The sequence below is a fragment of the Diorhabda sublineata genome, chromosome 10 (assembly GCF_026230105.1).
Source record: "Diorhabda sublineata isolate icDioSubl1.1 chromosome 10, icDioSubl1.1, whole genome shotgun sequence".
NCBI lineage: Eukaryota > Metazoa > Arthropoda > Insecta > Coleoptera > Chrysomelidae > Diorhabda > Diorhabda sublineata.
This window is the reverse complement of record NC_079483.1, coordinates 6,317,360-6,339,462: the sequence shown is the minus strand read 5'-3', so window position 1 is coordinate 6,339,462 and position 22,103 is coordinate 6,317,360. Positions and strand designations below refer to the sequence as shown.

At 28.6% G+C, this 22,103-nt stretch overlaps 6 protein-coding genes across 8 annotated transcripts; 3 read left to right on the top strand and 3 right to left on the bottom strand.

The window, feature by feature from the left end:
* The first annotated feature begins 44 nt into the window (after positions 1-44).
* LOC130449492 (protein crossbronx homolog) lies at positions 45-4,139 on the top strand. Its single transcript, XM_056787344.1, has 6 exons — positions 45-295; positions 354-502; positions 555-619; positions 679-779; positions 831-1,024; positions 1,096-4,139. The coding sequence occupies exons 1-6, from the start codon at positions 275-277 to the stop codon at positions 1,364-1,366; spliced, it is 801 nt and encodes a 266-aa protein (XP_056643322.1). The 5' UTR covers positions 45-274; the 3' UTR covers positions 1,367-4,139.
* Positions 4,140-5,557: 1,418 nt separating this feature from the next.
* LOC130449600 (UPF0598 protein CG30010) lies at positions 5,558-6,385 on the bottom strand. Its single transcript, XM_056787535.1, has 2 exons — positions 6,198-6,385; positions 5,558-6,105 (listed from the first exon to the last, which is right to left on the bottom strand). The coding sequence occupies exons 1-2, from the start codon at positions 6,336-6,338 to the stop codon at positions 5,623-5,625; spliced, it is 624 nt and encodes a 207-aa protein (XP_056643513.1). The 5' UTR covers positions 6,339-6,385; the 3' UTR covers positions 5,558-5,622.
* Positions 6,386-6,729: 344 nt separating this feature from the next.
* LOC130449634 (M-phase phosphoprotein 6) lies at positions 6,730-7,343 on the top strand. Its single transcript, XM_056787580.1, has one exon. It carries the CDS (start codon positions 6,796-6,798, stop codon positions 7,231-7,233), a length of 438 nt encoding a protein of 145 aa, XP_056643558.1. The 5' UTR covers positions 6,730-6,795; the 3' UTR covers positions 7,234-7,343.
* A 1,899-nt stretch (positions 7,344-9,242) lies between these two features.
* On the top strand, positions 9,243-21,261 carry LOC130449789 (dynein regulatory complex subunit 2). 2 transcript variants are annotated; one of them, XM_056787792.1, is made up of 6 exons: positions 9,243-9,643; positions 13,810-13,923; positions 15,028-15,387; positions 19,172-19,369; positions 20,031-20,529; positions 20,585-21,261. In XM_056787792.1, the coding sequence occupies exons 1-6, from the start codon at positions 9,500-9,502 to the stop codon at positions 20,968-20,970; spliced, it is 1,701 nt and encodes a 566-aa protein (XP_056643770.1). In that variant the 5' UTR covers positions 9,243-9,499; the 3' UTR covers positions 20,971-21,261. The 2 variants fall into 2 exon arrangements, with proteins under 2 accessions (XP_056643770.1, XP_056643771.1); XM_056787793.1 differs by lacking the exon at positions 13,810-13,923 and having other exon boundaries at positions 9,259-9,643.
* Positions 10,489-14,017, bottom strand: LOC130449792 (uncharacterized). Its single transcript, XM_056787796.1, has one exon. It carries the CDS (start codon positions 10,813-10,815, stop codon positions 10,615-10,617), a length of 201 nt encoding a protein of 66 aa, XP_056643774.1. The 5' UTR covers positions 10,816-14,017; the 3' UTR covers positions 10,489-10,614.
* Positions 16,955-19,774, bottom strand: LOC130449790 (odorant-binding protein 59a). 2 transcript variants are annotated; one of them, XM_056787795.1, is made up of 5 exons: positions 19,559-19,774; positions 18,359-18,515; positions 17,883-18,037; positions 17,181-17,307; positions 16,955-17,119 (listed from the first exon to the last, which is right to left on the bottom strand). In XM_056787795.1, the coding sequence occupies exons 2-5, from the start codon at positions 18,489-18,491 to the stop codon at positions 17,013-17,015; spliced, it is 522 nt and encodes a 173-aa protein (XP_056643773.1). In that variant the 5' UTR covers positions 18,492-18,515; positions 19,559-19,774; the 3' UTR covers positions 16,955-17,012. The 2 variants fall into 2 exon arrangements, with proteins under 2 accessions (XP_056643773.1, XP_056643772.1); XM_056787794.1 differs by lacking the exon at positions 19,559-19,774 and adding an exon at positions 18,578-18,855.
* Positions 21,262-22,103: the final 842 nt, after the last annotated feature.

The window sequence follows — 22,103 nt, the reverse complement described above, 5'->3', positions numbered from 1 at the left end:
ACTAATTGAAGAGATTTTGTAATATTAATTTCGTGTCCTACTAATTTTTCTTCTCTTTTAAGTAATTGATTTAAACTTTCCCGAAGTGTCAAATATGTCATATGTCATGTTCGTAATAATTGTAGTTCATAGTACACATCACGCATATATTATAACATCACAAATTTGTTTACAAAATTATAAATAGAGATTATCTGATATCTTATCTTAAATGTAACTGACTAATTAATGAGACTTTTTAATATTATTTTCGTGTTATTATTTTAATCTTATTATGCATGCGTCATTAACAAAGGTATTGAAATACAATTTAGAAACTTCCTATTTTATTTATTATTAAGAATACTGTTTAGGAAGATGATAATTTTCAAAGACAAGGATCGCTTAGAAGAGTATTACCACCAGAACCACTACCGGATCAATTAGTATCTGGTAAACAAAATGAAGATGTACAGAAATTGTACAAAGTATATCGACAAGAATACGTCATTTTGGCCGAATTGTAAAGTATTTATTTTTATTTAAAATTCACGTACTGTGAGTTTCGTTTTTAGCAAAATGGTACAAAATGAAAATATACCAGGTGTTTATTGTATTCCGTCCAAAAATAGTCCTCTAGGTAACAATATATATTGATATCAATAATTTTATATAATCAAATAAAATTTTATTATACAGTATGGTTTGGAGTAATATTTGTACGTTCCGGATACTACGAAGAAGGAATTTTCAGATTTACGATTTTTTTAGATGAAGAATTTCCAGATTCCAGTCATCCTGTATGTATTTAACAAAATATTTTAACATTTTTAATATAATTCGCTTTTTAGAAAGTTATTTTTCATTCAAAACTATTTCATCCTGTAATAGATAACGATTCTGGTGAATTGAATTTATTCAAAGCCTTTCCTAAATGGTCAAAATCAAACCAGCACATTTGGCAAGTTGTGAAATATATCCAATGGATTTTTTTGGATATGGATAAAAGTGTTGAACATGCTGTTAATTTAGAAGCAGCTAACATGTAAGTAACTTTTATTTTAAATAAAACTACTTGTTATTTTATGTCCTAATTCCAATGGGATATTCTTCTAGGTATAAAACCGATATTAATAAATTTAGAGAGAAAGCGATTGAATTTGTGCAAGAAAGTAAGAAACATTTATATGACGAACCACCTATAGACGATCAACACTATATTACTTTCGAACCTTACGACCCGGATATTCATGATAAGGTAAAAGCAACTATGTTGAGCCAAGGTGAAGATCGCGGATCAAAAATCGGATTATCTTGGGTACTATCCGGAAGTAAAACGGTTCTTACTAGACCAGCTACACCGATAGAAACCCATGGCGAATTATGACCATAACTGAACGTTTCGAATCAAAAACGTTCTAGAAATTTATTCATCCAAATTTTTCATCAACATTTTGATACAAAAAAAAATTATTTAGTATCAATCAAGCGAATTTTAAAAGACAAAATTTTTTCATATAAAAATATACAAGTGTAGATATAGCAAGGTGTGAGGTAGTTTAAAATATTGCGGGGTTACTACCAAAAATTGGAGTTTAAATGATCAAGATGCTAATAATAATGAAGAATCTATTAGAAAATTTGTATTTACTTCACAGTATCATAGTTAAAACGTTTGTTGGTTGTAAAACATGATGATCAGGATGGACACTGGGGGGTAAATAAAAGATGTGGATACCATTTAGGTCTTCTTTGGAAGGAAAAAACACCCACAAAGTGATTGATAAGCCAGATAAAAGAAATCCAAGTAATAAAATTCCATTTATACAAATAGTATACATGGTATAATGCAAGCAAGGAAGTGAAAGTTCGTAAAAGAAAATTCATGCCATACTCGTAACCTTCTTTGAAGATAAAATAATTTCCGAGGAAATCTAAGAGTAATCTTTATATAACGAAAGGATGAAAGTTAATTATAACTTATGATTGAAAAGAAATATTGTATATACGGGGTGAGAAAGTGATATACGATACTTCTTTATAGTCATATGTTCAGATATCTTCTGCGGTTAGAGACGTGGTGATAAGTCCGTATAAGTCACTTCCATCCCCAGACCTGCCTAGAGCATCTACCGATGAAGCTAATATCTCAAAAAAAACTTCTGTAGTAACTTATTTAAAAACTTCTGGAGTAACTGGAGATAGAACGTGCTTTTTTCAAAAATCTCTGCTGTACCTACCCCATATGAATTCATTAAAGTAATGTGCTTGTAATGGATCTAGGTGGTACCAGAAAACAGCATATACTCTGATGTATCCCATAATCAGTTCATTGTTGCCTAAGTTATGCAATATTTAATGTTAATGTTAACATTTTTATGGATAAAGGTCTCATACGGATGATTTATTAAAAGACTGAGCAACAACGTGGGATAATTGATAAAAAATAAGGATGAAAATAGCCATGGTAGAGGCAAAGTAGCCGATATTTCACAAAATATTCCATCGTTGCCTATCCCATTAGTAAAGAAAAAGGAAAATAGCCTTCTGAGGTCAATTATTACTTCAGAGTTTTATATCTGGTAGAAATCCATCCTATCTGATACGAAAAAGGAACCTGTGGTACCAGAACTATCCAACTGTGAAAGTAATTCGAATTAATTCAATTTTATGTGTCGAAGTGCAATCGTGACTAAAATTTAGTGCATTTCTCCAACTAAATCAAGTTTTTTATTCAGGAGAAAGATTTTTTGTCAGAAAGTTGAAATAATTTTTTTTTTCTGGGTGTATTACCACATTTTTTAGAGAAAAATGCACACCGAGAAGAAGTACTGTCTGATTTTGCAGGTTTAATGCCAATTTGTGCAAAAAATTCATATTTATCTAGATCAATTTTGGTGGTAAACCGAGAAAATATTTTAAATGTGTGCAATATTGTCAATTATCAAATATTATGCTTAAAAAAATGTAGAAAAAGTGCCTTTTTTGCAAATTCTGTAAATATAAATCGTGAAATGAATGAAAAAGTTATAAGAGTTTTAAACATGTTGCTGTTAAATAACCATCAAATAAAAACATGAGGAACAACAAAATGAAACTTCTAGATTAATTTTAGTATTTTAAAAGTCTAGCATAACCGATACTAGTTTTTTAATTTTTATTCGACATGGAAACAAAAATGAAACAAACCCTTGAGATTTTACGGGACACACTGTTTACACCACCACTATACCAACACTCACGATTACACTGTCTGGTATGAACTTTACCGTCTTCAAAATTCAAAATTTTTTTGGTGTAATTGATGACATTAATTCCTATCTTAAGACTAACACAGTTGTCTGCAAAGGTGTGTTCAAAAAACAGTTTGGAAAAAGTGGTTTCACCTAGAGATTTCTTAAACTTATGTAACTGTAACGCATTTTTGTCTCAGCGGAGAGCTTTTAGTGTATTTTCTCTACTTTTGATCTCAATTTGTTATCTAGAATTTTCTCGAAAACTTCAGACTTAAAAATGTGTAGAAATAATGCTCATTACTAGTCTTTTGGTATTGTATTCCAAGCTATTAACGTTTTTAAGCATATAAAATCTGAAAGCCACTAGTTGAGAGACTTTATATCAAATTATCAGTATTCGAACTAATATCCTCTAATTATTACTGTTTTCAGTTTCTCTTTTTGATTCTTCGGTAAAAGTACAAATTTTCTGCTGTAAATTATATAGAAACACTCTTCACTATCACTACTATTCTCACTATGAACTGTTAATCTTCAATAAGGTCATCAATATCCCAAAACAAAACTATTATTTAAAAAAAATAGAACATTTTTTATTTTGATATAATTTTTTTACCTTACATGTACGTCTGTTCTTTTTTTCTAGCAACTCACTCAAATTGGTTATTTTTCAGCTACACCTTGTTATCATATAATAATTTCAATAATTCTTGCCAAATACATTGATTATTTGTTGACTACAAAGTTTTAACCATTCGATTATAAAACTTGTTATTAACTTTAAATTTTTCTTCATTAAAATAAAATTGAACCGATTTATTATTAATAACGTGTTTTTTTTAAATCCCTTCTTGCAATTTCATACTGTACTGTAACCAATCATTTCAGCATAATATATACAGATTGTATCCCGAAATAAACATCGATGATGTCTTGACGCCATATTGAACTGGCGTTTGACGTAAAACCATAGATAAACTTTATATACACAGTAACTACAATATTTCACTAGGTGAATTTATAAGTGAAATAAAAGATTAGTACTTATTGTAGCAGCAAACCTGTTTTCTGTTCATATATATATATATATATATATATATATATATATATATATATATATATATATATATATTGCAGTTAAATTTTGTCGTGATTATATTTATTATTAATATGCGAGTCATCGAACTGTATACGTTCATTTAGATATATTTCGATGTAGGAACTATAAAAGTTGTAAACAACTATGACGCCGACATACAACTTCTATGTATCTATTTTAATTGGCATTATTTAAATCCTTCAGCATACATCAAACTGTCTTAATAAATGGTTCTTTTCGAAATAAATGAGTAAAACTGCACCAATTGTACCTAAATGATTGATTATGTTTGTTTACAGTCATTAAAACGTTGGATATTATGACCTCCAAACCACGTGTTTCAATATGGCGTTTATGGATACGGTTTCAATATGGCATTTATGTATAGTTTCAATATGACACTTATGGGTAGAGTTTCAATATGGCGTTTGACGTTTAGGGTACAGTTTCAATATGAAGTTTACGGGTATAGTTTCAATATGGCGTTTATGAGTACAGTTTTAACACGGCACTTATGGCTACAGTTTCAATATGGCGTCTATGGGTACAATTTCAATATGGCGGTTATGGGTACTATTTCAATATGGCGTTTATGGGTACAGTTTCAAAATGGCGTTTATGGATACAATTTCAATATGGCGTTTATGGCTAGTTTCAAAATGTGAACTAAGGAGACATGTTTGTGTTTATTTGAAGTATATTCGAGTGAATTAGTTCGCAATCAATATTTAAAAGACATCATTGCAGGAAAAACTAGCATAGGGCATAATAAACTTATTTAGTAGACGCCATATTGAAAAATTGTCAGATCATTGAAATGTCTGATTATTTCCAAACAGCTGAGCTTAACAATCCGCCATTTTGTCTAAAAATTATTGCCACATCGATCGGATTAATTTAACTAGGATATTTAAAATTTTTGTCTCAAACAACACAAAAAATACACTTTTGCCTTATTTGTAGTTGATATTTTGATAAATCAACGTCTACGATCTTGTACGCCTATGCACGATTACTCGAAAATAATCTAACATGAATATAGATTATCAATTCTCGAAAAAAGAATTAGAAAGTAATCATGAATTCGATTCGAATGTTAATAAAATCGATTTCTCGTTTTTAATTAAGTATCAAAGACGCCATGATACAAAGGAAGGAATGTAAACAATCTTTCTCTTAGTTGTAAAGACATTCTCACTAATTATTTGATGCATTTAACTCAACAAAAAAAACTATTGGTATGGGGTTATAAATAAGATTATATTTTTTCCCATTGAGTGTAATTATATCCCACAAACTAACATCGATTTACAATTTTTTCATCTTATCATACCACGAGGTATCTAAATTATAAGTAACATCCTCAAATGTGAAGTGAGTTGGGGGATTCATCTCTCCATTATTAAATTTGAAAAATCTACTGAATTCTACAGCCAATTTGGAAGCTACTAATCCGATCCCTCCTACTTTAGCGGAAAATGGATGATATACTCTACCAGTTTGTGGTAACATTATTATTTTATCAGGAAAAAACGTTGATGTTAATAAATTACCAGCATGGTTGTATCCCAAGCGAGTTTCGTTTGATTCTGTTTTAACTACATGTGTGAAAACTATCGGAAAATCGTCACATCTTACAAAATTCCTTTCTCTACCGCATAACGATATGTAAGGAAATTCTTCGTAACAACCTGTGTTGTTTAATTTTAACTGGTTGAAGAAGAATTTCAAAAATTTTTTGTCTTTAAAACAGGATGTAAAATTTTTCATACGGGCATCATCTAAAAATAACTAAAATTATGAAAATAAATATATCGAAAAATTAATAAATTTAGCCATGAAAAATTTTATATTCCTTAAACAAAATAAGAAATTGAACTTACCATTCCTTGATGATCTATATAATAGAAGTATTCTCTAACGTTAGATTCGGGACTTTGTCCCTGAACGTATGATACATATTTTTTTTGATATGTAATACTTTTTAATCGAAAAATTGACTTAGAAAAACGAAAAGAATTCATCTTAAACAAATTATGTTATTTAATAACATTTTTAAAAGTGTCAAATTATCTTCTTTTTTATAACGATTCCACAATTTCCTATATACATATTAGATCCTATTACCTAACAATTTGAGTTAAAAAAGAAGAGTAAATGATCGGGAAAGTCAAGGATCTATATAATAAAAATATACCCTTCGTTAGATTTGGAGCTTTGTTCCTGAACATACGATACATATTTTTTTTTGATCGAAAAATTGACTTCGAATAACGAAAATAATTCATCTTAAATAAATCATGTTAATTAATAACATTTTTAAAGTGTCAAATTATCTTCTTTTTTATACGATTCCACAATATCTTTTATACATATCATATCCGTATTATCTGACAATTTGAGTTGAAAAAGAAGAGTATTTTAACCCTAGTTATCATAAACCAATATATTCTAAATTTTTTAAAAAATTATTATTTAATAATGGATCAAAAGGAAGATGTTAAGTTATCTAAAACCATTCTAGAAATGAAATTCATGAAGAAAACCAAAGAGAAAGTAGAAAAATTAGCTGATGATTTAGAAGGGAATAAAATGTATTCGAATGAAATTACAGAAGAAATGAGACGAACGGGAAACCTCGTCTTCATATCAACTAGTATAGTTAACTGCAAGAATCTTATAGATGGTAGATTATCATTTGGTGGTATGAATCCGGAAATAGAAAAGTTGATGGCAAACGAATACACAAAACTTTTAGAAGAACAAGAACGGAAGAAAGAAAAGGATGTAACAGATGCTGAAATGGCAGAGGGTTATTCAACTTTAGTAGACACGTTAGGGAAAAAATTCAACAAACAGAAAAAATCCAAGTCGAAGAAAAAATTTGTAAAACCAAATAACAATGAAAAGCTGCTTTAATTTTCATATATAAGTAAGTGAGCATTTAATAATGAAATATACAAACTGTCGCGTTTGTGTGTATATATAGAATTACCTATTTGTAAATTTTTTAATTAAATGTGTAAATTAACAGGAATGTTTTATTTTTTTAGGAATATTTGTGTTTCAATAACCCGTAAGTCGATTTTCTATTTATTTACAGTAAATTCGTGGTAGTAAAAAGTATTTGTAAAAAAACATGATTTATAAATAAATGTAAACTGATTTTGAAAAATACTAAGGGATAAATTGGAAAAATTTGCACTTATGAAACAACAACAAAATAATTAATTTTTATTATTTTAACTTAACCAAACCAATTAAATTTAAACTACAAATTTCTGTTTACATGAAAATAAAAAATACACATTAAGATGAAATAAATGAAATTTAACAAATTGAATGAGGGTTATTTTTATGAGAAATAATATTCAGAACAAAATTGAAAAACCATTGAGTATATTGAACTTAAATACGAGGTATATCTAAAATATAAGTAAAAAAAACATGTACAGATACAGAAGAAATGTTTATTGTACATATAATTTTCTACATAGTTTTTGAAATTTGGAAACACTTTTTATAGTGTAGCACAAGTTTTTGTAAGCATTCTTCATAGAAGATTGCCATTTATGTTCAATCTTGTGGAAACATATTCTTCCAGCTCGTCATTTAATGAATTAGTGATCATAAAGTTTGCGGAAATTCCTTAGCAAAAACACTAATTGTAAACTTGCAGTTTTGTTTAAGCTTCTTTCCAATTGCGTAAACAAGTTCATAAGTAACCAAAGATGAGCGTCCACACTATTGTTGGTCATGAGCTATTTGATCCATCTTGTAATAATCAAATTCCTAAGTTTTTTTTTCTGTAAACCTCCCAGATTGTCCCATAAATTTCTCTTTCTTTGCATCACACAACAAAGAGCACATCGGCAGCAGGGATCAGAAATTTGCATTTCTTCAGCTTACTGAATTACTGAATTTTTTGAGGAATATTTGATTTCCATAAAACACTTTGTAAGAATGAGCATAATGAGTCAATTTTAAAAATATTAGAAATTAATTTATATTTCATTTTCACATAAAATGAAGATATATTCCAATAATTCATTTATCAAATCAGTAGATCTACTGAAGAGTTAGTACACCCGACAACGCTGCCTTAGTACAATAATTATAACATTTCTTAGGGTCCTCTTACACCGGGGCAAAACTATGCGACATACCGCAGAGCCGCATGCTCTAATTAACAATAATTAAAAATGTCGCAATTATTGTTGCGCCAAAATAGTTTCTAGATTATATTTTTTTTGTTTTGAAAAGTGAAGATTGTCAAAAAATTGTTACAATTTATAGACAAATCTTGTATAAACAAACATAAAAATAACTAAATAGTAAAGTAATGAAAAGTTTTTAGACTTCATTGAAGATTATAGAAAGTGTGAAGTATTGTGGGATGTCCGCAATTCAAATTATAAAAACAGAGTGAAACGTAACTTTGTAGAAAAATTGTATTTAGACGAAGAGAATATCAGTATCTACAGGAAACCCATGTTGGTAGAGTCCTCTTTTTGAATATATGGTGCAATTAATTGTAGTTAAAATTCAAAGTCCTCATTTGACATTTAAATAAGGCACTTATTTTTGTAGAATGCAACAATGAGACGCATACCACAATTTGTGATATGCCTCATAGTGTTACCCCGGTGTAAAAGGGCCCTTATACTATAATTGGTATTTTAACAATCATGGCGGATGATTGATGTGTTTTGCAGTTCTAAATTATAATTAAACCGTATCAAACTCTTTTAATATTGAAAATAAATTGTGTTTTCTTAACTTATCAATCCGATTTCATTTTATAAACACATATTTTTAGTTTGAGTATTACTGCCATCATATTTATTATGTTTTATGTGGTAACGACGGCCATGATTTTTTTACAAGGTCAAATCACGATGCTAAGTGGTCATTTTTTTAATAGCAGCGAAAAAGTAATATTCTTATCTAAAAGTCTTCACAAATACCTCTAGTATGTCGATTTGTGTTTTTTTATTTAATATTAATTTCTTTATCATAAAAAATTGGTACCAAATAAAAATATTTCCTGTTTCTAACGAAAATCATGAATACTTGTAACGGTTGCCATGTAATCATTGATCAAATACGTGTATATGTACGAAATAAACGTATTAAGTAATAAATAGTGTTCGGTAAAGAAATTCAAGATTAAATTTCGTTAAATATGGCAGGAAAGAAGAAGAAATCCGTAGCTAATAAATTAGCCAAAATGTCCGATGAAGAAAGGGCGAGGTATATGCAGCATCGAGCTGAAATGGAAGAAGAAGCGAAAAGAAGAAAAGAACAATTAATTGCCACGTTCATGAAGGTAAGAAAAAACAATTTCAAAGGAAATTATTTTACAAATTGAGGAAATAATTTCAAGGTTTCTGGCTTTTCCTTCATTTTTTATGTAAAAAATTGAAATAATCAGAATAATCTTTTTAATATCCCCAGCGGTATCCTCAGGAGGCTTGTCGTCGCGTGTACTCTTTTTAATACCAAACAGAACCTTCATAATACCGTCGTCGCTACTCAATATTAAAACAACGCCCTTAATGTGCTTTATATTCTCGCTGCTCTTTCTAAATCGATATAAAGTAGATACTGACATTCCCTACTGGAAACTCAGCTCTTTTTAATACCGCAGGTATATAAATTCGGCTTCCAGGTCTCCTCCAACAATTCATTCGTATAGCCGAAAAATCTTGTTACTTCTTAAAAACGAACTTAACACCTTAAACCACTTTATAACATACCTTGTATATTACTGTGAAATTACTTTTTTTTTGTAAATTCAAATGTCAAACACACTATTTTATTATTTATTTACTTCTGATTATTCATATTCATACAAAGTAGTCTGAAATCTAGACAGATTTTTTTCTTTATCTAAATCCTTTGTTTTGCATACTTTCTGTAATATAAATTAGACTCCCAGATTTTTTAAAATTTACCTTGTGAGGATAAATGAATTCATAATCACAAAATAATCCCTCATTTTGTAATATTTACTCATTTTATATAAAGAATAAACCTAATTAAAAAGTTTCAGTATAAGGTCAAAGCTTATCCTCGTGTTTATATCAATAACTCATTAGAAAATATACATAACCTTGAAAACCAGTTGTACGACAACAAAACTAGATGTAGGTGTATATAAAAATAATGATATAAATAATACAATATTTATTTCCATTAGTAATTATTTTTTATCATAAAAAACCAGTACAATATTGATTCGAAATCGCTTTCCACTTCATCATAAAGTTTATCCGTTTAGCCATTTTTTCACTTTCATCACACAGTTTGTTTCTTCTTATTCGATTCAGCGTTCATAAGTTTGATAGCGATTTTTCTAGAATGGCCTGAGGGATCGAAATGATTGGTATGTTCGCTGACTTCTCTCTTGGACCTCTGTTTACCGCTATTACCACTGTATAAATGTTTGTCATATTCGAAATTGTAGTGTTCGTATTCGTCGAAATGACTTTCAGACATTTTTATTGTCTCTAGTATTCAACAATATATTATTTATAACAATAACCTTCACAATATTTGCAACGGTTTAGCTTCAACGTAGTGTACCACTTCGCAGATAAAATTATACTAACCTGACTTCTTCCTTCGACAGTTATTTATATTTTTCAATCAGCTGACGTCAGGTTAACGAACTAGATAAGATTGTCGAGCTTTGTTGCACGATCTGTTATTGTGTCAACAAAAATTTTTAATCAGGTGTTAACGAGGTTTTATTTTTTTTTTTCAATAGTAATAAAATACTTTTTTTCAATTAATTGTTACACCAAATTTATTATAAATCGTAAATACATAATTTAATGAAATGTAAACAACTAGATTTATAACGGAATTCAATACAAGAAACTACACGTTCCATCTCTGTTTAACAATCGTTTGGAAATATACGAGGTTATTTAATATTGTAGGTCGTGTTGAATATTTTCAATATTTTGGGTAATTTAAAACGTTTTAGACAAAAATAAACGAATTATTATGCTTTTATAAATTCAATTTAATATGAAATATAGGAAATCGATCAATATTAGAGGTAAATTAGCAATTTAAATTATTGTAAAGTCAAATGTAGGAACGAGGACAGTATTGAAAAAATTATAATCATTTCAATCATTGAATTTAAAGTGGTAAATTATTTTGTTTCGTTTTTGCAAATTTTAATTAATATTACAGTGGTTTTTAAGTATCTAGGTATCGATTCGGACTAATTAGATTAGTGATTTAAGTGTTAAAACAGTAGTAATTAGATTGTGAACAAAATTATTAGTTATGTAGCTTGCAGCTTCTCTAACATTATTAAAAATACATCTTTAGGGATTACTAAACTGTTTTTTATTTATACATTTTAGATACTAGTAATATTAATTATAAAAATTGCAAAACAAAAATTTCATATTTTGATAGTTGACAAGATCAAGACATAGGCGTAACATGATGATAAAAATAGTAAATTAAAATCAAATCAAAATTAGTATTTCTACATTTGTTTATCTGAAAACAAAGATAAGCCTTTATCAAGGTCATAATTCAAAACAGAAACGCCCCTTCCATCAATCCATGTAAAATTAATTAACGTGAAAATTCGGAAATCTCAACGTTATTTTGAGACAGAAAAAAGTTTGTTTAGAAAAAAACTTAATGGCGCCGCCATCGGTGTAGATTTTGGTGGTAGCTGCAAAAACTCCAGAGAAGCCTTGGAGGACTGACGTGGAGAAGGGTTTCGTTTCACAGCCCTAAGCGAAAGCCGATGTTGATCTGGTGTAGCTTTATTTACGTACGAAAAATTGGAAATTTTATTGAATCCTGACAAGTTTCTACACGCCCATCTAGCTAAAGGATATCCGGTTCCTAGTCGCGTTCGAGCTCCGTATGGAATCCTTTAGCGGAGAGATATGGTTTGAGACGTGAGAAATTTCAAGGTTACTTCTTTATATATTGTAAATAATGCGTTTCATATTATGAAGTTATCAATCAATTTAAAGATAAAAAAATATGTCATTATTTGGAGGAAAATGTTTTTATGGAGTGTTCTTAAAATTTTTAAAACATTAGATTCAGTTTTTTTTGTAAAAAAAAATTAATCTAAATTCTATTTATTTTTTCATATTATTTGCTACATAATAATTTTTATATAGCACGCCTATGGTAAGGCGAATATTGCCGTCCACCATTTGCAAAACAATCCTGCGTTTCATACTTTCGTTTATTACTCTTTTCCGCACTTTTCATTCAATGATTTAAATATAAGCGATTTTCCACATTTATCTATAACTATATATCTATATAACTATATATCTATAACTAACTATAGATATTTCTTACATCTTTTATGATATCATATCAAATGTCATATTGTGTTTATTTCAAGATGGTCATAATTAGTTTGATCCTTATTTATAATATTCTTTTCACGTCTTTCTTATTCATTTTTGATTCTCGAAAATAAATTTACCATTTATTTCCTGCTCTATATTTTTTATTTCTTTCACCTTTTTTGAAATAGATTCGGTATTACTATTGTGACTTCAAATTATAGATATTTCGTACATCTTTTATGGTATATCAGATGTCAACTTGTGTTTATTCAAAGATGGTCACAATTAGTTTCATCCTTATTTTAAATATTCTTTTAGCGTCTCTCTTCTTCATTTGTGATTGTAAATTTTCGAAAATACATTGTTTTTCTTTACCATTTCTTTCCTGTTCTAGTTCTCTTGTATCACTTCCATCATTTTATGTTACTACGCACATTTTTCGAGCTACGACACACGTAGTTGCCAGATTTACTTGTATATAGACACAAATATTTGTTTGATTATTCAAATTACATACCTACTTCTCATTTAGTAATCAATTATTGAAGTAATATATAATATAATGGGCATTTGTCTAGCAAGGAAAACTTATTAGTATGCAAAAATCTTTATTAAACAATTTATTTAGATGTGCTGCGAGATTTGGCATCTTATATTACAAGGATGAAGTCTGTTTCGCTTTGTTCATAATATTGCATATATTCGTAAATTTCCATTTGCTTAGACACTCAGTTTTTTATTTATTTCAAACGTAATATTGTATTATGGATGTTTTGAATTATTTTTAGATTATAAGTACTTTGTTATCGTTATTTTCAAATAATTTATTCATTTAAAACTGAATTAGTTATCTACGTTGTGATATCGAAATTCCCGATCAGCTTTTTTGTTTGCTTATGTTAGCCACTTCAATATTTAGGTTAAGTAAACAAAAACAAGTCGAAAATTTATTCTTACATTATTAATTTTGTTTTAAATTCTATAAGAATATTTAATTTAGATGTTTATTATGACACAATAGAGGCTCTCAATTATATAAAATATAAAATTCGTGGGAATATCAAAACCAGCTTCTTTTTTACTTCAAGAGACGGTCTACAATGGCCAATAAATTATACTGCTACCATAATGCCGCTTTTTGTAGAAAAAAGTGAAAAAAGAAGAAGCATTTTCAAGATTGAACTTAGCAAAAATTAACCAAAATTGGCATCAAATACTGCGCAAAACAAAATGTCAAGAAATGAAGGAAAACATCGAGGTAAAACTTTTTTCTAAATGTCATAAAGGATACGTAGAGATTTATAAGTTGGCAACGCTGTAACTTATTCTTATAACAATAAACACACTTTCTCATTATCAACATTGTATTTTATTTTATTATTATTTTAAAAGATTCGTAATTAACTACTGTGAAATATATCACGATATAATTTAGATATAACAATTTGTTATAAAAATACAATTATATCTACCGTCATAAACATTAACCCGAAAGTATAGTAAGACCAGTGGAAGTCTTCCATAATGTCACTTAATCTACGATTTATCTTCTTCTTTCACTAGAAATCGAATATATAATCGATTGTCTTCTCCACTAGACATACGTAATAGTTTATTTAAATTGACAGTAGTAATCGTAAAAAGAGACAACGATATAATTGACGTATCGTAAATAATTGACCGTTTTAAAAGTAGAATTTGACGTGAGTTTTGTTTACTGTGTTGTTTTCAGTGAATTTTTAGTATGAACGTTTATTTATTATTAAAATCAGTTTTTTTACGAACTAAATCGACTTTTTATTTAATATAATACATATGCTTGTAAACTTTCAACATGTTATAATACCTAAAATGCCGTAAGACGGGAAGATTACAAGTATAATTTTAATTTAGTTAAGTAGACGCCCAGTTGATAGATTCACGCCACTACATTAATATGTACATACTAATATAAAATCCAAATCATCCTGCAAAAAAGCAATTCTCCGATAATTATCTACTAATATTAATTTTGGATTATGTAATTTAATCCCCCAGTATATTGCTATTTTTATCGAAGGAGTTTTGCTAAGCATGCTGCTTTTAACCATACAAATAAGATACGAATAATTAAAACAGTTAAATTTCTTTTTTAATTACTAATTCGTAAAAGGCTGACCTTTAGGATATTAGTCATAACGATTATTTCTACTGAATTCACAAAAATTTTGATTTCATTCAGATTAATATTGGTGCTGATGTATTAGTCACGTGATGGAAGACCTACGCCGTTTATATTCTAGCTAATATCGATGTTGCCAAGCTTACTTCTACTTAATAGTTGATTGGAAATGAATATTTGAAACAACTTATTTCGTTATAGCATTTAAGAAAATGGATAGAAAGAGTAATTCAATACAAAAATGAAACTATTTCGAGATTAGTAAAAGAACTCGACGTAGCCGAAGATGACTATATAACTAACCTCTATTCACATTCCAATCATATCGTTAAAATTTTGGAAAACCAAAACGAGTACATGGATAAATTGAATGCTCAGTATCAAGAGGATTTAAATAGGTTATTGAGGGAAGCCGAAGTGGAGAAAGAAAACATTTTAAAAAACGCCGAGGAACAACAAATACATTTAAAGACTATACTGTATCGACAAGGAATGAATGAAAAACATATAAAAGAAGAAGAAGCGCAGTATGTGCAAAAATATTATGAAGATCAGTACGAGGTAAGTGAACGTGTTGTTTTTATCAGTTTTGTTTTGTATACGTGAGTATCACTTCGATTTACTTATCAAAAAAAATATTAACGTTTATTTAATTATACAGGGTGCCTCTTAAAAGTACGTAATATAATATATTTAGTATACAGAGTGGAATTAAATGCTTTTCATTGAGTCATTCGTCTAAACAATGTTGCCAGACTTTTTTTAACGATCTTCCTTCAAGGGAATGAATAAAATCATCAACATCCAGCAAAGTAATTTATTTTATGCAACAACTAATTAATTTATTTGAAAATTTGTCTTTTGAAATTTGAAAACTGTCTCTTATTCTTTCATCTTTCAAATGTGTACATCTGAAACCGAAAAATAGTTCAATAATTGCCCAGAATAGCGCTTCCAAGCAATGATTTTTAATTTTGTTCTAATGTAACTACTTTCTTTGTGTCATTTTAAAATTTCGCACATACAGATTTCTAGTTATTTCTACTCTCTATAAGCGTGTCAAGAGACAGGATTACAGTTTCCTGTATTACCTTAGAACTTTCTATTTCTAAACTTTGATACAGTAGCGCCATCTGGAAGTTTCGCAATAGTATGAACTCATTCGACACATAGAGAAAGTTTTCTTTAAGCATGTCGAGAGGTAAGATTACAGTTTCCTGTATCCTGTAGGACTTATTACAACTCCTGCTTTACCTCAGGACCTATTACAGTTTCCTATCCTATTTATAACCATTTTCAACTTGAATTTATTTCAGTTGATAACTGGCAACACGTTTTGTTCAAAATATAAAAAGTGTTGCTACTTTTATCCACAAGGTTGGTAGATTAGATATTTTTTACAAAGACAATACCTTTTCGAAAAACTTGAATTTATTTGTAGTTAAATATTTGAATATATTAAAGAATATTCATTATTTCTAAAAAATTTTGAGATCACCATGTTGTTTTGGTGGAATATTTGGGACAAAGTCTCGAGAGTTAGTTCTGAAAATACCCGTACAAGTTAATCTTCGCTGCATTAGTGTGACGTAGCAAGGTCATTGCCAAGATTCCAAAATCAATTTTAGTAAAATATTTGTTTTATTCAAGGCAAAATATTTCCAATCGATTTTCATTTATAATCGAAAGACTTTTTCGAAAAATAATGTGATTCACTTAAATTAAACACATATTTAAAGTAACAACAAAAATTTATTCACCTTTAGGAATTCAACAGTCATTGCATTTGACATCACGTAGTTAGTTTTTAATAAGCATGACAGACGTTTTACATAGTTGCCACGTTGATTTTTTTTCAGTTGTTATTATGAAATAAAGTTAAGTTAACTAAAAAAACATAATAATAATTTTGAATGGAATAATGATTAATTAATTGTAATAAAATAATTAATTACATTAATTTGTATAGTATAAATGATATTTTGTTTAAATTGAGTAACCAACAGATTTTAATATTATATATTCATTTTAACTAACCGCGCTGTTGTCAGATTTTGTCTGATTTCCTTCAAATGAATGAAAAATTTTGCAGGGACTTACTGAGGGAATCTTATTAAAACGAAATCACTTTTGCTAAATATTATATTGAAAATATTATTTTATCTAACAAATATATGATTATATGATCAAAATGGGAGTCCTCCTGCGGGCCAATCGGCACAATTTTCTTTACCTTTATCAGCCAAACACTTGACTAACTTTGTCGAATAAGAACAATCATCTAAATTACTACCTAAAAATACCAAACAAGAGTTTAATTATATTTAAAATCTCGTTTGGAGATGAATATTTACTTTTTTCAATCTCCTGGTAACATTCATTAACAGAATCTTGTAAAAAAGATTGTAACTCTTGATTTTTAGCACTTTTCACAATTCCTTCAACTAATTTATCATGATCAGGCATACCATTAGCGTCCACCTATACCAAGAAAAATATTATCACAAAATTGGTTTTAGAGAAGTCTCTGAAGCGGTATTTTGGTGATATCATGTTACAAATCCATTTTCTAGCGAAATATCTGATAATTAATGTGATTTTTGATTCAATATAAGTGACCCAAAATTAAATTAGGAACTTATATCCGAAGGGTCTGTTTTGGATCTTCTTGATGCTCTTGAAGTAGGTTAGGAACTAATCACGTTAAATGGGACTGTTCTGGATGTTCTTAAATGAGGTTGGGAACTTATTGTATTGAATGAGACTGTTCTGGATGTTCTCGGTGCTCTCGAATTAGGTTAGGAACTTATCACGTCAAATGGAACTGTTTTGAATGTTCTAGATTCTTTTAAATTATGTTCTTAGTGCTCTTAAGTTAGGTTTGGAACTTATTATTTCGCAAGAGACTGTTCTGGATGTTCTCAGTGATCTTGCGGAACTTTCAGGACCTCAAAAGTTTTCCAAGTTGTCTTAAATAAGGATCCAGAGTATCGAAAGGGCCATAAGTTGTAAAAAAACTCTCAAGAAGTGTTTATATTTAAAAAAAAAATGCTTACCAGATCCATGTTACTCAGTACGCAATGAATTATACAATTTTCGGATATGTCACCCACTTTTGACATACTATCAGAATCTTCTTGTGTAGTTTCATTTTTTGACGTATCATCAGATGAACGTTTTGATCTTTCAGTAGAATTTGTCGGTCTGGAATCTTCATTACAAGAAATTTTTATCCAGAAATTCGTAGAAAAATAACTGTTTCTAATAATAAGTAAGGGAGTTTTTTGAAAATAATTCTAGCTAACTGTAGGGGAGATGGTTCGAGGTTATTGTGTTATAGATTTAGAGGTCTATGTTACAAGTAGACTGCCAGAAAAGGTCTATGAAACTCTAGTGTTTTATTGGTTATTAAACACTACATACATTCATTTCTGTTAACTGTTTTTTCCCCTAGTTCAATAAAATCCATTAAATGGCAATTTAAACAAAAATAATTAATATTATTGTTAATATTTAAAACTCTTGCTATTACCTGTTTTTTCCATATTATTTTGTGTTTCCTCCAACGAATTTTCCTCGTTTTCAGAAAGCATCTCCCAGAAATCATCTGTGTTATTATTTTTCACACACTCACTCAAAGCATCACGAATTTTATCACCGTTCATATTGTGCAGATCACATTTTAATGCCTGAAAATGTGAAAAACAATAAAATAAAATATAAAAATTTTGTTAAAACCCTCCCATCTTACATTGGAACATCCAAAAATACTGCCGGCAATTAATACAATGAAATATTTCATGATTGACTGTATTGAACGTTCTGTACGACAAAAACCTTGCAGTGATCTTTTTATTTAAAACATTACAGATTAATAATAGGATCTATGCTGAATTAACTCACCCAAACAAAAAGAATAATAGGATCATGATCGATAAATATGGAACTAATTTGGAACCAATTGTTGAACATTATTAACATTTCCTGTAATTTCTTTTAAATTAATTAATGACAATTATTTCAATACCCAATAGACCTTCATTTATTTAGAGCGATTATTTTTTATATGAAATTAAAACAATTCAATTAACATTAAATTGATTGGAAATATTTTTTCCCAATTTGAAGGAAAACAATCTTTGTTTAAGGAAATTAATTCACACAATTTGACCCAGAATATCAAGGATTTTCCTTCCCAAAAATCCTCGAAGATAATACTCATATTCTAATCAATTTTCAATTCTAAACCCCCAAAAAATTAGATTTATTGATGTTTCCTGAATTACTACTTCTTACTTTTTAAATTCCTCTAATTATGAACTTCTAATTATGCACCTTACATCAGTTTGAATCGAAATTAGAAAAAATGCGCAGTGCTAGAGAGGAAGTTTGTTGTACAATTTGGAGAGGAATAGAAAAAACCATTCAAGATTACATCGACAAAACTAATCCTTGGAGAATGCACATTGCAGAGTTGAAGAGATTAGATAGGGAATCCGCTGAAGAAATATCTCGAAATAAAGAGCGAATATTACAAGACGAGGTGAGATAAAACTTTATATTAATAACTAATGATAAAAAATTGAGTTATAACATCAATTTAGTATAATTTATCGCATACATTTTAACTTATCTTTTATTTATTATTTTATAAAAAGTAATGAAAATATGGTTGAATGTGACAATATTTAATACTGTCTCTTATTTGTTATCTAACAGAAGCTTCACTTACCTTAAAATATATTTATTACTACAAGAACTATACAAAAGACATAAAATTGATATTTTTTTTCACTAATTATTGTGAAATAAATGTTTATTTTTTTTTCTAGTAATTCGTGAAATATCAAAAATGTAAATATTCTTGTCATTTTCGATTAAATAAGTTTAATTTTGGTTTTATTATTTATGTGATATTCGAAAAATGAAAAAAGTACAAATGTACTACTAATCAGTCTAGTAAACATAACCTTTTGTAGTAAATTGTCAGTTTCAAAGATTTTCTTTTTTTTAAAGAATATGGTCTGTACCTAAGTAAGAGGTCACTAGATTTGAACCTCGAATTATTTTGTGTTTTTATGGGGATCAAGACCACAAAGTAGATCGATTGGCAATGTTTTTTAAAATATTCTTGATTTGGTTGGAGAAATTCTGATAGGGTATTAGCAATTGTCCCTCTTATAAGTGGAAATTATCCTTTTTAGAGTTTAAAGGAAAATATTAAAGAAGAATTGGAGAGAACACGTACGTCACAGGAATACGAATTGGCAGCTCTAAGTGAAGAATTGGTAAAATTGCAAAAAAAATTCAATAAGTTGCGCACGCAGCTTAACAATGATCTGCAAGTCGATGAAAAAAAATTAAAAGTGCTTGTAGAAGTTTCCGATGAAACTAAAAGATATTTAGAAGGATTAGTTAAAAAGGGAAACTGTATTTTGAATTTTTTGGAAATTTGCAAAACATTCGAAACGGATCGTGAAAAAATAATGCAATGGTACCATACAAAAGTGTCTAAAAATTACGGCGAAAAGGTAAAAGAAGAAGAAAATAACATAGAAAGTGTAAAACATCAGTATTTTCCAATTGACAGCGAAAAAGAAGAAGAACATAATATAGAAACCGTAAAACATCAATATTATCTAAATAACGATGAAAAAGAGGAAGAAAATAACATAGAAATTGTGAATCATGAATATTCTCCAGGTATTATTTGTTAAACAATCATCGTTAATAATCACTAGTGTACATTATATTTCAGAATTTGGATTTTCTTTAACATTAGGAGAAATTATTCCTTCCGATACAACCATAACTGCAATTAAAAATGTGACAGTTCAAGATAAACATCCTGTAGAATGTTCACTGAATAATCTTCCTACAGGGCTCATTGATGACTGTTTGAAAGATTTGGAACGGTTCGAGAATTTTTGGATGAAATACAATAAAGTCGAGGTCGATTATTTGGATATTCTAGGTGAGAAGAAACATCTACTAGAAGAAAATAAACAGTTACGAGGAATGATACGTGCCGTTTTGGAAGCCACTGCTTTATCTCATTCAATTCCTAACAGTAAAGTCCCTACCAGGATTCCATCTAGAAGGATCAGTGCTCGTTCTGCCCCGTTAAGAAGAATGGTTTTCTAAGTATTTTTCCAATCAAAACATATGGCTCCATCTATTGACAGAAGTTGAAATTTTTCTGATTGACGTTTATTTCATAGTTAATCACATATTACCAATATTTAGATAGTTCACGTGATTCATGTGATTAGTTCTTTTGAAATTAGCGCCATCTACAACCACAGAATATTGATAATACGTGTCGTAATTATTATATATTATTATTATTATAAATCAATGAAATTATCTTGTAGTTTTTGGGTTGTAATTATAAAAAGATTGGAAATTATAATAAAAATTCTTTTTATTAATAAACGCGTTTTAATAATACAAAGTGATTTATATAAGTTCAACGATAATACATCGAATTTAATGTTTTCTCTATTATATATCGTAGATAAACTACAGATGGTAATTTGTTGATTACGAAAATAAGATCCCAATGGGAATGTCTTAAGTTACATAATATACTCTATGCGTATCACGGATGACCTGAAGTGTCGCTGATGCATGACGAAAGAAAAAAACTGCATACCACGTCATTTGTTAGTGGCCAACCTCTATTCGTGCGAAGTTAAAATACAGGCACGTCTCACAGTTTGCATAAGTATTTCCCAATTTTAAGTGAGTCACGACAGTTTTATCAGAAGACCTATGTACTTAACAATCCTTAGCGGCCTACAATACTACTATGAAATATTTATTTATTATAAATCATAGATAAAATACAAAAGGTAGTTTGTTGCCTGATACAGGATCAGAATGGGAAAGAAGAACTTTGTATAAGAAAAAGAAGATTTCAGTATAAATGTCATAAGTCAAAAAATTATGAAGTAGTACAGCTCTTTTGAAATTATAAAGATCCAGAATAGGAACGTGTATTTTGATTTCTTCAGATGTTTTTTTTTGGATTTACAGGAACGTTGTTGTTATAATTAAAGTTATAAATATGGCTGATAAGTAAAGGTAATTAATTTTTGAAATATCGTAACTATTTAAAAAAGAATATATATATATATATATATATATATATATATATATATATATATATATATATATATATATATATATATATATATATATATATATGATATAGACTGAAATAGGTCGAAACGTGAATTTTTACCTGTTTTTTGAAACTATTTTTTATCAAAAGA